The sequence below is a fragment of the Otolemur garnettii genome, unplaced genomic scaffold (genome assembly GCF_000181295.1).
Source record: "Otolemur garnettii isolate 467f Iridium unplaced genomic scaffold, OtoGar3 scaffold00087, whole genome shotgun sequence".
NCBI lineage: Eukaryota > Metazoa > Chordata > Mammalia > Primates > Galagidae > Otolemur > Otolemur garnettii.
Genome location: NW_003852482.1, coordinates 5,331,229 through 5,347,499, shown reverse-complemented (window position 1 = coordinate 5,347,499; position 16,271 = coordinate 5,331,229). Strand labels below are relative to the sequence as shown.

Sequence of the window (16,271 nt, the reverse complement as noted above, 5' to 3'; positions counted from 1 at the left end):
CCGTGGAGCTGGGGTCTGGTGTGCGGCAGTAGCGCCTGGCATCTTCAGTGGGGATAGAATTCCCCACTCTGAACATTCCGGGAAGAATCCACATATGCCCAGGGCAAAGCAGAAGGGATACTCTTTTTTTTTTTTTTTTTAATAATACAGTTTTAAGTTCCTGGCAAGATTAACCATCATGTAGCCAGAGTTGTGGCGGGACCCCCACCCCCACCCTTGGCTGGTTTCAGGCTGAGCACAGCTGCCGTTCTGGGGCCTGCAGTCCTGAGAAGTGTTGGGTGGCCATGCAGGGCTAGCATTTCATTCTGACCTTGGCTTCCCAGCAGACACTGTCCAGGCAGCTCGATCCACGGGGCAGTCCCTCTGACCCCCGCCCCAGCCTTGCTGACTGCCCTGCCAGGGGATCCGAGTGAGGAAGACTGAAGCCTCTGGTGTCCTGCCTGGGTGGGACCACCCTCTGAGTCTGAGGATGTTTGTCAGATTCTGTGAGGGAGTCTGGTGTAAAAGTGGGTAAGTCCTCTGCTCTCCCAGAGTCACAGAGGCTCTGGAACACTTCGGGCAGGGTTGAAACAATGGCCGAAATGCTGCCTTTCCTCCCAGTCAGTGGGGGGCACCAGGCAGTGAGTGGAGCTGCTCTGGGTCACTGAGAAACTGACGTGCGTTTTTCTGAGTCCCACTCAGGCCAGGTCACGTGGTCTGAGGCTCTGGGTCCAAGGTGGACCTTTGCCCAGGAGATGCCCACTGTGGCCAAACTGGAGGGAGATTGGGAGCAGCAGCTCCTATGGTGCACTGCTGGGATGAACAACCCTTGAGTCCCTGGAAGTCACCTCCTGTGGGGCACTGACCTTTCCTGCTTGAGCGATTGCTGGGGGCTGGAAGCAAAACTGCTCCAACAAGAAAAACAAAACAGAGAAGCTGCCCCAGCTCCAGCCCTGAAGGACCAGTCAGTTTCGCTGATTCACAAGCAGAGAGGGTGACCTTGCTGTTGTCCAGGGCTTTTGCTGAAACCCTTGAAAAGGGAAGGAGAGAAGCCTGGGGGTGGGGAAGGAGTTACAAGTGGAGAGAGCCAGAGGGTCAGGGATCAATGAAACCACAGGAGGAGAGGGTGGGGGGAGGAGAGAGCCAGAGACTGTCAGGGCAGCTAGAATTAGAATCCGCTCTGAACAGAATCTCCATTTCCGTTTTGTTAATAATTTATCCCCACTGCAACTTTTCTTACCAATAAATAGGAAATAATTTGTTAGGGAGAATTCCCTGGGCACCCTGGCTTTCTCCCGGGAGTCCAGGGAGGAGGACATGTCTCCATGTCCTTCCTCCTGGGCAGTGTGGGGACTGAGGGACACATAGAATTTAAAGTTTAGGATGTTGGAGTTAGAGCAGATGGCCCACTCCAGCTTAGTCATTTCAAGAATGGGAAAACTGAGGCACACACAGAGCAAGGTCATATGTGGCATTTAGGGAAATCCCTTAGTCCCATTTCCATGATCCCATGGGTCGGGGCACTTATTACTGGCCTGCTCAGGCCAGAAGAGTCCCTTCTAAAGTTCCAAAGTCATGTCCGTGGTGGAGGGTGGGGCTGGCTCTGCTGCCTTCCCAGCCTCCCATATTCTCTTCCCCCCCATTCTGTTTTATAAGGACAGAGCCCCTCCTGCCCTGATCCCTGCCTTGGTACCCATGCTCAGGGCCCTCCTGGACAGCCTCCCGTATCCCACCTTGGACAGCAGCTGCCTCCAGCCCCAGTGAGCTTGACAGGGCTGGGGATAAGACAAGTTCACTTGGCAACTCAGCAGACAGGTTCAAAAAAATCTGTCAGCTGCCAAATTGTGCCTGTCCACATGCCTGGGTGGCAGAGAGATGTGCTGTCTGCCTCCCGGGGCGAACCCAAGTCTGTGGAGAGCGGCACAGGCTGCGAGCGGCATCTTCCTTTCCCTTTGAGGTGAAGGGCACAGCATCCCAACTGTCTCAGAGCCTGGGCTTGAGGGCACCACTCCCTGGCTTCTTATCCCACCTTGTCTACTGAGGACCCGCATGACCTTGGGGAGGGCTAGGCACAGGTCTAGCTCAGAAGGTATACTCCACAAATGGCGGTCTTGCTGTTTGCTGAAGCCACAGGGCTGATGACCGACCCGGGTATTGTCCCCACACCCATCGTCTGTGAGCTGGAGTCACACAAGGTGCTTGCCATGTGGCACGTGGTATCGTTCTTACAACTACCCTGTGAAATGAGAGTTACCTCGTTGAACTTCCTTTCACTCCATAAAGATTTACCACGTCCCCAAGTGCTGGGGGCTTTGCTGACAGAGATGGCTGTCCCAGTGAGGCCTCCTCTCCTTGAGACGCCTGCAGGGCGTGGGGAGGAGTAACTGGTCCTCATCTATATTATACTTATGGCTGGGACCCCTACACAGGAGACAGATTAACAAGAGAGAAGCGTAGAAATGGATTTACTGTAAGTTTTATGTGACACCGGAGCCTTTATAAGGAATGAAGCCCCAGAGAAACAGGTAAGCGTCTGTACTCTTCACACTCGCTTTGATACAGAAGTAGACAGTCATGGGGAAATAGGATTGACCAAAAACAGTGTAATTGCGTGTTGGCAAACATTTCTGCCAGCTGTAGGAGGGCCCCTCTCAACTGAGGGACTTCTGACCGCTTCTGGGGGGAGGGTCAGAGTGTCCTTCCTGCTTCTGCAACTTTTCTCAAATTCCTTCAGCTTAAAATACTTTCGGGGTAGCATGTCTTGAGCCCAGTCAGGCCCCAGAGGAGCTAGTGAGTGGCTAGTGAGGACTGTCCCCGCTCAGCTGCAGCGCAGACCACCAAAACCCGCCAACAGTGTGACGGCCGCCGGCAGTTGTGAGACATCTCAACTCAGGTCTGGGTTTCCCAGCCCATCTGTGACTGTCCGGTTTTCTCGTCCTCTTCCTCAGGTCCCTTTCAATTCCAGTAGTGGCTCTCCACGTTACTGGAGAGGGTCAGGGGCCTGGAGGTTCACATGGCTGGGCTTCCCACGGGCATGGTTACCTCCATCCCTGCTAGCAGTTCACTTCCCCATTCAATTAGATTTTTTGCCCGCAGCTTGTCTGCGGTGTTTACAACCTGGCCTCTGACTCTGACTATACCCTTTGCACAGAAAATAATATAAAAGCAAATGCATTTAAGAGCTCGTCACACAGGTTTGAAAGCGTGGCATGAAATGGGTTTCTCCGTAGACTGTTTCGTGCCTGGCGTCTCCTGTTTGTTGTCCGTAGAGGAGACACATCTCAGCCCTGCTTCTCTGGTGCTGCTGGTCCAGGCTACTGCCTTCCCCTCACCCCCCTGGCCCTGCCTTTGCCCATCTAGCAACTTGCCTGCGTGTGTTGAGAGAGAGAGGGGAGCCACAGACATCATAGGCTCTGTCTCCCCAAGATTCCCCCAAGGCTAGGGCCCTGGAAGCCAGGGAAGCCCTGCAGGGCCAGTACACTGTGTGACTCCTCTGTGAGCTGAGCTATCCAGCACCACCTGCCCCCGGGGTGGGGGTAGGGGGGAGTAAAGTGCCCTTCTGAGCCGGCAGTTCCCAAGGTGGTCCATGTAAGGAAGTTCCTGGCTTTCCTGAGAACCAGACTGGTGGTCTCAGCCTCACTTCCCCCGTCGCAGGGAGTGTCCCTGGGCCAATGTGTCTGTACGGCTGCTCTTTAATAATAATCACTACCATTTGGAGACATTTTCTAGGTATTCTAGATAGTGCGAGACACACACTATATCACATGACGCTGGATGAGAAAATAGAGGCTCAGAGAAGTCAAGTGGCTTTGTCAAGGTCACGAAGCCTCAGAGAAGAGAGCTGAGATGAACTCAGGGCTTTCAAACCCAAGCCAGAATCCTCCCCTGCTCCAGATTCACACCAGGGTTCCTAATCGGGGATAAGAGGTTCCATGAACCCCTTAAAATTGTATGGAAAATGTAATGTGCCCCTGCACTTTTCTGGAGAAAGTCCCAAGGCTTTTAAACAGAGGTATGTTTTTTGTGAGGGTAATATTCATGAAATGTTTAAAGATACAATTCTTGCTTTCAGTAATATCAAAAGTGGACTTTGGTGCCATCCTAAGAGGACAGAGGTGCGTCTTAAACATCCCCAACTTTTTCTCCCTGTATGAAGCCTCTTTGTTTTGACTGTTGTTTTCATTATTAGTTAATCAGCTCTCCTGGGGGTGGGTAGAAATGTGGAGACCCAAAAGGCCATAAATCTTGCCCTGGGAGAGGGGAAATCCCCCTCTCCCCTCCTTCCCTATGCTGGTATCAGCTGTCAGAGCAGCACTCAGGGCAAACTGGGCTTCTAATCCCCAGCTTGGACATTGGAATTCCCTCTAGGGAAGAACAGAAGGAAAGCAAGAGGGTCAGATCCACATGGACAATGCCTTTAGCAGGACACACACATGCTCTGTCCCCCTAACCTAGGAAGCAGAATTCTGAGATCTTAGGGTAGGTGAGGAAGGGAAGGAACAGAATGGGGTGGGAAGAAAGAAAAAGAGAGAGAGAGAGATTGTGTTGGCCACGGCTTGGGATTTATTTATTGTGCTCACTGTTGATTAAGCTCGCTCCGCAGCAGGCGCGGGGCCGGTAAATACACAGGCTGATTCATTAGATTCTGACCATCTGCTTCCCCGGCCTGGGGCGGGGGGCGGTGGGCCCTATAGGTCAGGGTAGCTCGGGATTGGAGACAGCCAGCTTGGCGCCCCCGTCTCCTGGCAGAGCCCGCTGCGTCAGTCTACCCAGTGACAGGCCAGTGCAGTTGGGGGCTTTGAGGGGTCCTATGTGACCCTACCCCATGGAGACCACCAGGAGGGTAGGCAGAGTGGGGCGAGGTAAGTGAGGACGACCAAGAGGAACCAGGGAAAAGGTGAGGTGTGGGTGACTCACTCCAACTGGGGGTGGACAGGGATAATATCAAAGCTCAATATGAGATATATTATTAATGTGATTGTTGTTATATTAATAGCTACTTAATATAAAAATAATAGCTATAATTTAGTGAGCAGTTACTGAGGTCCAGGCTATATATGAAGACTTCACTACAGCTCCTATAAGGGAACTGGGTTTGGAGATTGAGTCAGGTAAGGAGGGCTGCCTGGAGGAGGCACATGGGGGAGGACTCTGGAAACCAGGAGAAGAGACAGTGGCTGAAGGAGCAAACTCCAAGGTCGGGGGCAGCCTGGGAAAAGGCACTGAAGCTTCGGTGCTGGGTTGGTAAGAGTTTTCCAGACAGTGCAGCCTGATGCCACCTGGTGCCAGCATGCTGAGGAGCCAGGCTAATCATCAAAAAGTCACAATTCAGTGCCACCCCCTCTGAGCTGTTCCTCCACCCCATCACCCTCTGCTCATCTGGGACATGGAGTGTCTTACTTTGCCACACACGGCGTGGCTTGAACAACAGATGTTTATTCTCTCACAGTTCTGGAGACTGGAGGTCCAGCATAAAGGTGTTGGCAGGTTTGGTTTCCTCTGGGGCCTCTCTCCTTGGCTTGCAGACACCTGCCTGCCCCCTGTGCCTTCACGTGGCCTCTTCTCTGTGCAGGGTGCCCCCGTGTCTCTCCACCTGCCCTACTCTCCTCTTCTAAGGACACCAAGCAGACTGGATAAGGGCCTCATTTAACCTTAACCTCTCAGTTCTCCAACTCTCCTGTCCCCAATTACAGGTATTAGGGCTTCAGTATAGGAATTTGAGGGGTCACAGTTCAGCCCCTAACAAGGCCAGGACTACAGGGAGAGGGTGATTGCTGGGCTGGGAAAGGAATGAACCTGGGTACAGACTGCCTCCTACCCTGGTGCAAGCTCTAAGGGCATGCGCCCCCTGCTCGTCCCCAGTGGCACAGCCAGAGCCCTTTCCACCTCTGGACTCAGAGCCCTCTCGCCTGCAGCCTGCTACCCTCTCAAGCCTCTGAGCCACCCCCATAAGTCTCCCAGCCTGTCTCTGTTCACGTGACAACCCAGGACAGGATGTGACTTGCTCAGAGTCACCCAATTAGAGGATGAGGAAGTTTGGCCCCTTCATGAGCCAAAATAGGTCCCTCTACCTGCTGTGGTGCTTAGGAGCTCACCAGCCAGGCAGAAGCAGGCTTGTCCTCAGAATTACCACCAGGGCCAGCCCTGCCCTGCCTGAGCCTTGGTTTCCTCATCTGCTTAATAAGGTATCGGGCTTGATCAAGTGCTCCTTCCTTCCACCCTGGGTCCCATGAAGCAGCAGGGCCAGGCTAGGTGCAGTGGGCAGTGGTACCAGGTGGACTGGGGCAAAGCTATTCTGGTCGGGGAGGGCTGTATGAACCCCAGGGCCAGCCCCGCCCAGCGAGGAGCCCTGGGCAGTCTGGGAACCTGTCCTCCACCACAGAGGATCAAAGTCAGGGCCTAGGGTGGGCTGCAGTGACTCCCAGCAGCGTGTCCACTCCTCTGTGGGGGCTGAATGGCTCATTTGAGAATGAGAAATTTTTAACTCAGATCCAAGCCATTTTGTCTCTGAGCAAACCAGACACCTGAAATATTCATCAAAAAGGGCTATAAGTGGTCTGGGGCGCTGTGAGGTTATTAATGACAGTGTTTTTTGGTGTTTTCTTAAAATTAATAGACTTCATACTTTAGAGCTATTTTAGAATTACAGAAAATTGAGCAGATAGTACTGAGTGCTTACCACTCCCTGCCCCCTCGAAAGTCTCTCTGTCACCATCTTGCAATAGTTTGGGACATTTACTGCGTTTGGTACTGGTACATTGCTACTAACTAAAATCTGCAGTTTGCAGGAGGGTTCATGGCTCTCAGCACTGTGTCATCTGTGGGTTCTGACATGTCATACCATGTACCCCACTGCAGTGTCACACAGAATGGCTTCACAGAATGCTCCATGCTCCACCCGTCATCCCTCTGACCCGGGGGAACCACCATGTTAGTGACATTTTCAGGTCTCTGGGTAAAAAGAGACACAGCGGACCAGACCTGGGAATGGATGTGACCTGCTACAGAAGGGAAGCCTCAGCAGGAGCCTGTGGGTAGGGCAGCCAGCCACCAGCTTTCCAGACAGCCACAACTGACGGGTGGGGTGGGCAGAGGGCAGGCCAGCGAAGGCAGTGCCCTGTAGTCCTCAGCCAGCATCCTTGTGACCTGTTCCCATCAACAATACTTGTCACAGTAAATGTGTGGGGTTTTTCCTTATCCATACCCAGTTCTCCAACTCTCTGGACACCAACTGTCATCCAGCAATTCAGACCAATTCTGCCACTGGCTGCCCAGAGTCAGCACCAGACCCGGTCCTGTCCTCTAAAGCAACTGCATATCCAGAGCCCCCCATGCTTCTGACCAACAGGCTATAAATGGAGGGTTTCCTCAACACCCCATCAGGGTTGAGAATTTCTACAGCAGCTCACAGAACTCAGGAGGGCACTTTCCTTACATTTACTGGTTCATTCCAAAGGAGACAATTCTGGGGACAGCTAAGTGGAAGCAATACACAGGGCAGGTGTCGGGGAGGGGCTGGGGCTTTCCGGGCTCAAGCCTAATGGTATTTTGTAAAAGGTTCAGGAAGGCATCAGGGTGTAGGAGATGTTTAAAGAGTCGAGAACGTGGGTGGGAATTTTTGAGGCAGACAGAGTGCAGGATAGGGGATGCCCTCTGCAAAGGCTCAGACAAGGCTCAGACAAAGGCTCAGACAAAGGCTCCACTCCTTGGAGGACAGGAGTGCTGGGCTGGGAGGTCCAGGAGTGGGGTCACCAGGTGCAGGGGGCAGTCAGTGTCAATCTAGTAAGGAGTTAGGACTTCATCCTCCTGGCAGTGGGGAGCCATGGAGGCCTCTGGAGCAGGGGACTAGCGCCCACACTTCCTGAAGTAGGAACAGGGTGTGTTTTCTTGGGAAGCTGTAAAGTTCCCTGGCTTTGTACACTTTGGGGAAATGAGTACAAATGACCCCACTGGTGCCCGGACACGAGAGCACAGGCTCTGTAACCACGGAGCAGATGTCCAGCCAGCCGGCCAGGGCAGCTGGCACCCACCCTTCCCTTCTCTCCTCGCTGCAGGAGAACCCCTACCTGTGCAGCAACGAATGCGACGCCTCCAACCCGGACCTGGCCCACCCTCCCCGGCTCATGTTCGACAGGGAGGATGAGGGGCTGGCCACCTACTGGCAAAGCATCACGTGGAGCCGCTACCCGAGCCCGCTGGAGGCCAACATCACCCTGTCCTGGAACAAGAGCGTGGAGCTGACGGACGACGTAGTGATGACTTTCGAGTACGGCCGGCCCACGGTCATGGTCCTCGAGAAGTCCCTGGACAACGGGCGCACGTGGCAGCCCTACCAGTTCTACGCCGAGGACTGCATGGAGGCGTTCGGCATGTCCGCCCGCCGCGCGCGCGACATGTCCTCGTCCAGCGCCCACCGCGTGCTGTGCACGGAGGAGTACTCGCGCTGGGCCGGCTCCAAGAAGGAGAAACATGTGCGCTTCGAGGTGCGGGACCGCTTCGCCATCTTCGCCGGCCCCGACCTGCGCAACATGGACAACCTGTACACGCGGCTGGAGAGCGCCAAGGGCCTCAAGGAGTTCTTCACGCTCACCGACCTGCGCATGCGCCTGCTGCGCCCGGCGCTGGGCGGCACCTACGTGCAGCGCGAGAACCTCTACAAGTACTTCTACGCTATCTCCAACATCGAGGTCATCGGCAGGTAAGGCCCGGGGAGGCCCCTGGCGCCTGGCCGGGACGTGGTGACCTGTGTTCCATTGGAGGGTTGTCACGACGAGAATCTGGGCTTTTCCATAGAGGGAGGTGCATGTGTGGGTGACAAACGTCCACCGTAGAGGTGGACTGCAGGGCAGGAGTGGAGCTGGCCAGCATGGCCAGGGCTGGGATGTCGCTCGACGCTGGTGTGCGGGAGGTGCTGCAACTCGTCACTGGCTCAGTGGACAGGGTGTCGTGCTCAGGGGTACTTAAGATTCACACCAGAAAGATTACAGTAAAAAGATACAGATTAAAATCAGCAACAGGTATGCAGGGCAGGGTCCAGGGGAGCCAGGTATGAGCTCTGGGTGTCCTCTCCTAGTGCATCGAGTTCTCTCAGCAACAGTGTAGGACAGCCAGGGAGTGTCGCCAGCCAGGTACACTTGCCTGAGCCTTGGTACAGCCGCACTTTTATTGAGGCTGATCACGTGGGCATGACTGAACATCATGCAGCTGCCTGGTCTCCAGTACGTTAGAGGCTGAGCTGATGCTGCGTCACTGTGGCCTTACCGTAAATCACATCATTAGCATAGACTCTGGCGGCCCAAGACGTTCAGGCAAACACTTATACCTCACAGGGTTTATGAAGAGTTAGAGGTCACCTGTAAGGAGCTGGACCTGGGTCAGACCTGCCTTTGGAATGTGCAGGATGTGGACAACTCAGGTCTGCTTACGTGACTTTTACTGCATGGTTCTGGAGAAGAGTATGTTTACAGACACTTTGGGGGAGGCGAAGGAAACTGTCCTGGCAGGTAACAGCTGCCTTTGATTCCTAGAACTTTTATATCCTGGGCGGTTGGATGGTTCTTCATTGTCCCAGGTCGTTTGTTCACTTGATGGATAACGCGTAGGTCTGTGGGCAAGGTCTCCATCCCTGAGCCCTCTGTAGAATGAGGGTGGTGACGATCATGCCTCTCTCGCTGCATCAGGTGAGGATTAAATGAATAAAATTGATGAAGCCCTCAGAAAAGTACACAACACATAATATGTGCTAAAAAAAAAGTTGAGTAAAAATTGGACAAAATAATGAAACAAGAGGGCTGGGGCAGGCTAAGGGAGGACAGGATTGAGAAGAGAGGGGTGCTGGGCATAGTCAAGGCAGCAGCACATCTGAGGCACAGGCCGGGCCGCACCTGAGCATGGCTGGGACAGTGCGCTGTGGGCACCTCGCCACTGCAGGCTCTAAATGCCCGGGTGTGTGATTCCTGATGCGTACAATGCGTCTGTTCCTTTTGGTTCTGTATCTTGAAGGGACACTGAAGAGAACTTTGGACAAGCACAGGGAAAATGTCATGGGGGCCTGCCGAGTGGAATTGGGTGGGGCCTGTGTGGTGCTTCTGATTTCAGCTTATGTTTGCATTTTACTTTACCCTGACAATGTGCAGAGGCAAGGAGTTTGTTAAGTGGAAGTCAGGCTCAAGGCAGATGGGCGTAAAGCAGGTGCACAGAGGCCTGTGGTTCTGACACCCGTCCCTGCCAGCCCTTCCCTAATTGAGACAGGATATTTAAAATCAGAAAGCTCTGGAAACCAACCAATAAATGGGCACTGCTAGGGAAGCTGAGTCCAGACTTTTGACCTCTGGTCATTTCTGTGACTTCTGCCCTTAGGATACATTGTCTAGTTGGTGTAAGACACTCCCCGGGCTCCACAGGCCTGCTGGGCTTAGCAGCTCGGGGGTGGGAACCAGGACCCCAGGCCTTCCTCAGATCCTGGCCTGTTTTCTGACCTGCACTGGGCTCTGGCAGTGGACACTCATCTGAGTCCATTCAAGGGCCACCCTACACTTTATTAGGCGACCGACATGGGAGTCCGGACATCTGGGCTGGCTGCAGAGTCAAGGCAGGGACGGTGACAGGGCTAAGGGCCTTGTGGTGCCCCTTGATCCCTGGCAGGGTGACCTGGCATTCAAGCTCCACTCCTCTGTACCCCTCTCTGGGCCTCAGTTTCCCATCTGTGACAAGAGGCCTGGGACGGCCTAAAGGCCATGACTCACTGGCAAGGTGGCAGGGAAGTTCCTGCCCAGTGGCTCACAGCTCCCCTTGGCACCCAGCCTTTGTGGGCAGCAGGGATTAGCCATGGTGGTAGTGAAAGTATGGCAATCAATTCACAGATAGAGTAAGCACTCTTCAGGAGGCTGGTTGGCAGGAAAGTGGCAGCTCAGCGTATCGATTAATTAGGTCTGGTTAGACAGTTCAGCAAAGGGTGTGACTTCCTCCTCTTTCCCTTCTTAAATTCTCCATGGGAAAGCCCAGCTGTGCCAAGAAGCCCCAGAGAGGCTCAGAGAGGTAGGACCAGGTGGCAAAGGGAGATGTGAAACCCAAAGTTCATGAGCGGGCACCTGGGGACCCTGGGGTTCTGGGATTCCCTCAGGCCTTTTCTATCCCAGTGTTCCCTGGCACCTCCCCTGTGGCTCACTAACGATAATAGCAAATATTTACTGAGCATTTGCCGCAGCCTCCTTTGCTGTTGAGGCTGTATTAAGGACTTCGTGTGCAATTTCTTGTTTAATCAATAGTCATTTAGGCCCCAATGGTTGTCAAATGCCCAAGCTCCCCCATCTGAGGATACAGCACTGGGTGAGCCAGACCTAATTCCTGCCCCCACAGAGCCTCTCTATAGGACAGCTCCCCCCTCAGCCTCTCACATGAGGAGGCAGAGGCTTGTGAGGTCCGGAGTGGAAGGAGACCACACAGCTCCACTAAATGCCAGATGATCAAGGTCCGGCCCCCAAGAATATCCAAGCTCAAGTTGGTCTGGTTAGGCGTTGGCCCTGTGGCTTCCTCATTCCCAGTTCCAGCTCTGACATGGGCCTTGTCTGAGCTCAGGTAGGTAGTCTATCCTGTGCCCCCCACCCCCACCAACCTTCCCCTCTTCCCCACAAAGCCAGGGGTTTTTGAATTGATGGCTGCTCTTTACCCTGACCCTCAATCAGCATCTAGTTATCTGCAGCTCCAGTGGCTCCCCATGGCCACTGGAGACAAGAGTGGGACATAAAGGCACCTGGCTGGGGTGGGAGCCAGAGCAGCTAGAGAGAGCCCAGGGCCCCAGGGGATGAGAGATTGGTAAAAATCAAGGGGGCAGCAGACTGAACTGCAGTCCCATGGGTTAGTGGGGAAGACCAGGCACTGGTGGCACAAAGAGAAACGCAGCCACCTGCACCTCCTGGGCGGCTCCTCCCTACCTCCCCAGGGCCCTGCCCCTTGTGCCTGTTCCTGGAAGGCAGGGAGGGGGCGGGAGCTATTTTCTCCTTCCACACACAGGGGAACTCAGGTGCAGAGCAGAGAGCGCCTGGCTTTAAATCTGGGGCAAGCTCTGGATTGAGGAGGAATGAGATCATCCCTTTACGGTGCTGGGAGCGGGAGCAGCCCCCACTCTCAACACAAAGAGGCCCAAACCAGACCCAGCACCTTCCAGGAGAGCTTTTGAAGACAAGGTCCCCACTCACCACTATGAGCTTTGGGTCCAGAAAGGTTGGGGCAAGATGCAGAAAGCTCTTTGCAGAGGAGTGAGCAGGAGAGATGGGAGCAGCCAGGTAGATGAGCTGTCAAGACTTGTTTTCTTTTTCTTTTCTTTTCTTTTTCTTTTTTTTTTTTTGCAGTTTTTGGCCAGGGCTGGGTTTGAACCTGCCACCTTTGGTATATGGAGCTGGCGCCCTACTCCTTTGAGCCACAGGCACTGCCCAAGGACCTCAGTTTTCTCATCTGAGAAGTAGTAATGACCTCAGCAGCCTTCTATGGGGATTCCATGAAATGATGTATTTAGAGAGCTTGTCCCAGGGTGATTTTCTCTGGGTGGATGGCAGGAGAGGTTAATCCCAGGCATGGGGATCAGGCTGCCTTGGCTACAAGGCCAACACAGCACCCACCGTAGATGTGGGGGTCTACAGAGGGACTGTGGACATGTGCTTTTTGAATTCTTGGCAATTGCAAGCCCAAATGTCCGCAGGGACTGCGAAGTCAGCACATGTGGGTAACATAGACCAGCAGAAGCAACAGGGAAGGGTGTGGTCTGTGGAGAAATGGAGAGAGCAGGCCCCACACAGGACAACACACTGAATACTACCAGATCTTCTCATGTGGCAGGGACAGGCACACAGCAGATGTCTATGTGAAATATCTCAATCTTTAAAATCTTGACACCTACTTCAAAAGTTTTTAAAAACTCTACAGGTTTAAAAAAGATTCCCTTGCAGCCCAGGGCACCTCACAAGCTGCCAGCATGCCCTTGTGACTCTGAAATTGTCAGTCTGCATGTAGCTGTAACAGCAGGCACATGGCCCGTGGCTGGGCTGTCACGCCAGGAGCTGAGGCGTAGGCAAACTCCAGCAAAACATCCCGGTCAGCCCTGCCCACTCCCGATCTGGGAATCAGAAGGAAGAGGAGAGTCATCCTATTCTCACCCCCAGCCGTGTTTGGGGGCAAATTCCTCCACCCAGAAAATTCTTGGAAGCTCTGGGGAAGGAAAAGTGAGTTTCCCATTCCTGGAGGGATTTAAGCTGAGTGCAGTGGTGTTCATGGGAGCTGATGGAGAGAGGTCCTGTGTGCCAGACTGAAGTCTTGTGCACCTGTTCTGCTCAACAATAGTAAATATGGATTAAATGAACGGGAGCAGTAGTACCGTTTACTCCATGTGTGCAATGTGCTGTGTCCTCACTCCCTTTCTACCTGGCAGGTGACCTGCTAGATCCCAGAGGCTGAGCTGGGCCTGGATGGGTAGATCTGATCTCTGGACTGGCCATCCCTGGCTTCCCCACACTCTACTGGGGCTACCCCCAGCCTGGCTCTCTCCTCCCTGACCGCCCTCTCTTGCCTTATGAATGGCCAGGGTAAGGACAGCAGAGAGAAAAAGCCTCTAGGGATGCAGAGAGACGTGCTTCAGCACTGCTCATTCCTGTGCCCACCTTCCCCTCTTCCGCTGTCCTACAGGAAGAACAGGGGCAGAAGGGAATTCTCTGATGCATTCTACCTGTGCTGTCCATATAACTCTGGGAGGGCTGAGCCTCCTTCGGTAGTGTCAGCTGTCATTGACTAAGAATTCTTTTCATCCAGGTAGTGTCCTAAGCCCTATTTTGTGGGTTTCCTCATTGAGTCCTACCAGGAAGGGATCATTGTCCCCATTGCACAGATGTGGAAACTGGTGCCAAGAGGTACCCATTTGGATGCCTGTTAGCAGAAAAACAGAAAGTAACAAATCAAGAATATGGAAAATTAGAATCTTTGTATGTGGGCAGCGCCTGTGGCTCAGTGGGTAGGGCACCGGCCCTATGTACTGAGGATGGCGGGTTCAAACCCGGCCCCAGCCAAACTGCAACAAAAAATAGCCCAGAGTTGTGGCGGCGCCTGTACTCCCAGCTGCTCGGGAGACTGATACAAGAGAATCACCTAAGCCCAAGAGTCTGAGGTTGCTGTGAGCTGTGACGCCATGACACCCTACTGAAGGCAACAGAGTGAGACTCCATTTCCAAAAAAAAAAAAAGAAAAAGAAAAAGAATCTTCGTATGTTGCTTGTAGGAATGCAAAACGGCACAGTGTCATGGAGAACAGTAGGGTGGGCCCCGAAGAAATTAAAAGTGGAATCACCATGTAACCCAGCGATTCCACACCTAGGTATAGGGTATCTGGGGGACTTGGACAGATATTCTAATAAAAGCATTATTCAGACTTGCCAAAAGGTGGAAACGACCCAGATGTCCGTTAGTGGATGAATGGAAAAACAAAACGCAGCACCTTTGCAGCAGATTATTATTAACAGCTCGGGTGACCCTTGAGGACACCACACTGAGTGAGGTAAGGCAGTCACAAAAGGACAAATTCTGCAGGCTTCCGCACATCTGAGGTCCCCAGAGTAGTCCAATTCCTAGAGATAGAAATAGACGGGCGGCACCTGTGGCTCAAACAGGTAGGGCGCTGGTCCCATATGCTGGAGGTGGTGGGTTCAAACCCAGCCCTGGCCAAAAAAAAAAGAGACAGAAATAGAATGGTGGGTGCCAGGGCGGGTGGAAAGGAACGGGCAGCTAGTGTTTAGTGGGGACCGAGTTTCGGTTTGGGAGGATGAGGGAGTTCAGGAAATGGATAGTGATGAGGTTTGTGCCACATCGTGAATGTACTTAATGCCACCAAACTGTAAACTTAAAAATAGTAAAACAATAAATGTCATGTGTATTTTACCACATTACAAAATAGATGGATGGGTGGATGGCCTCCGCACCAGACTGTCTAGGTGCAAATCCTGGATCAGATGTGACCTGTGCAAGTCCCCAACCTGTCTGTGCCTTCTTTGTCCCTCTGTTACGTTGGAGACAATGACCTGGAGGTGTAAATGAAATTGTCCATGTGAGGGAGCGCCACCTGTCAGGGCACCTGGGGGCTCTTCTCCCTGGGCCTATGGGCTCTTGGGAGGGCAAAGGGTGGCATTCCAGGGCCCGTGGACTCCCTGAGATGCAGATAGACTACATGCTGTGTGCGCACGATCGGGAGGATAGAAGCCCCAGTTCTCAGTCCATTCTTAGAAGGGCAGTGATCCCCAAATGTTTGGAGAGCCCCTAGAAGGGCAGTTTTGTGTTCTGCTTTCCATTGGTTTTTAACCCAATGTATGTGTGCCCAGCTCTTTGGGAACAGAGAGGTTTGTTTTATGTGAGAGAGTCTCAAGCTATCACCCTGGGTAGAGTGCCGTGGTGTCATAGCTCACAGCAACCTCCAATCCTCAGGCTCAAGCAATCCTTTTGCCTCAGTTTTTCTATTTTTAGTAGAAACAGGGTCTCACTTTTGCTCAGGCTGGTCTCAAACTGATGAGCTCAAGCAATCCACCTGCCTCAGCTTCCCAAAGTGCTAGGATTACAGGTGTGAGCCCCTGCACCTGGCCCAGAGATTTCATTAGGTGCAGCTCACACACATTTAATTGGCCCCACCAAGCCTCCTGAACTATTGCCTCCCACTCAAGAGCAGGCCTGTGTGAGTACAAAGGACATTGGCCATTGCTGAGAATTGGAGGCCGTGCTGGGCAGTGTGTGTGTGTGTTCGGATGGAGTGGCCCCTGGGCCCACAGGTGGGCTCTGCTGCCTGGGCTCTGCTCGTCTACCGCTGTGCCCTGCCTGTCAGCAGAGGGGCAAGGAAACCCTGCAGGTGCTGGAGGCCTAGAGTCGCTCAGTCACACCTTCCCGACGTGTGCTGGGAAGATTCAACCCACAATAGGCACCTACCACATGCAGGACAGAGCCAGGGCCTTGGGATCCAAGAGCTCTGCAGGGCTGACAGTATGGTGGGGCGTATAGGAATGAGTACACCAGGTAGCCTCACATGACCCCAGGGGTTCAGGACAAGAGGATACAGGAGGGAGGTGAGGACCACTCTGGGACCTGCGCCCAGGTGGGACCCAGCAAGTCCTTCCAAGCTGACAGCAGCCTGGCCAGCCTCTGATGGGGGTGGGAGGCATGGTGACGTGGACCTGGAGATGGCCTTTTGGCAAAGCTGACAGAGTGGCTGGTGGTGGTTAGGACACAGGAGGCATCCGGGGCACTCCCAGGTGCCCGGCTTGAGATATT

At 53.5% G+C, this 16,271-nt stretch overlaps 1 protein-coding gene across 1 annotated transcript in view; it reads left to right on the top strand.

Moving 5' to 3' along the window:
• NTNG2 (netrin G2) overlaps positions 1–16,271 on the top strand; it is a 61,975-nt gene that overhangs the window by 15,438 nt on the left and 30,266 nt on the right. The window contains exon 2 of the mRNA XM_023516204.1: positions 8,034–8,677. Coding sequence (XP_023371972.1) covers positions 8,034–8,677 — 644 coding nt within the window. The remainder of the gene's footprint in view (positions 1–8,033; positions 8,678–16,271) is intronic.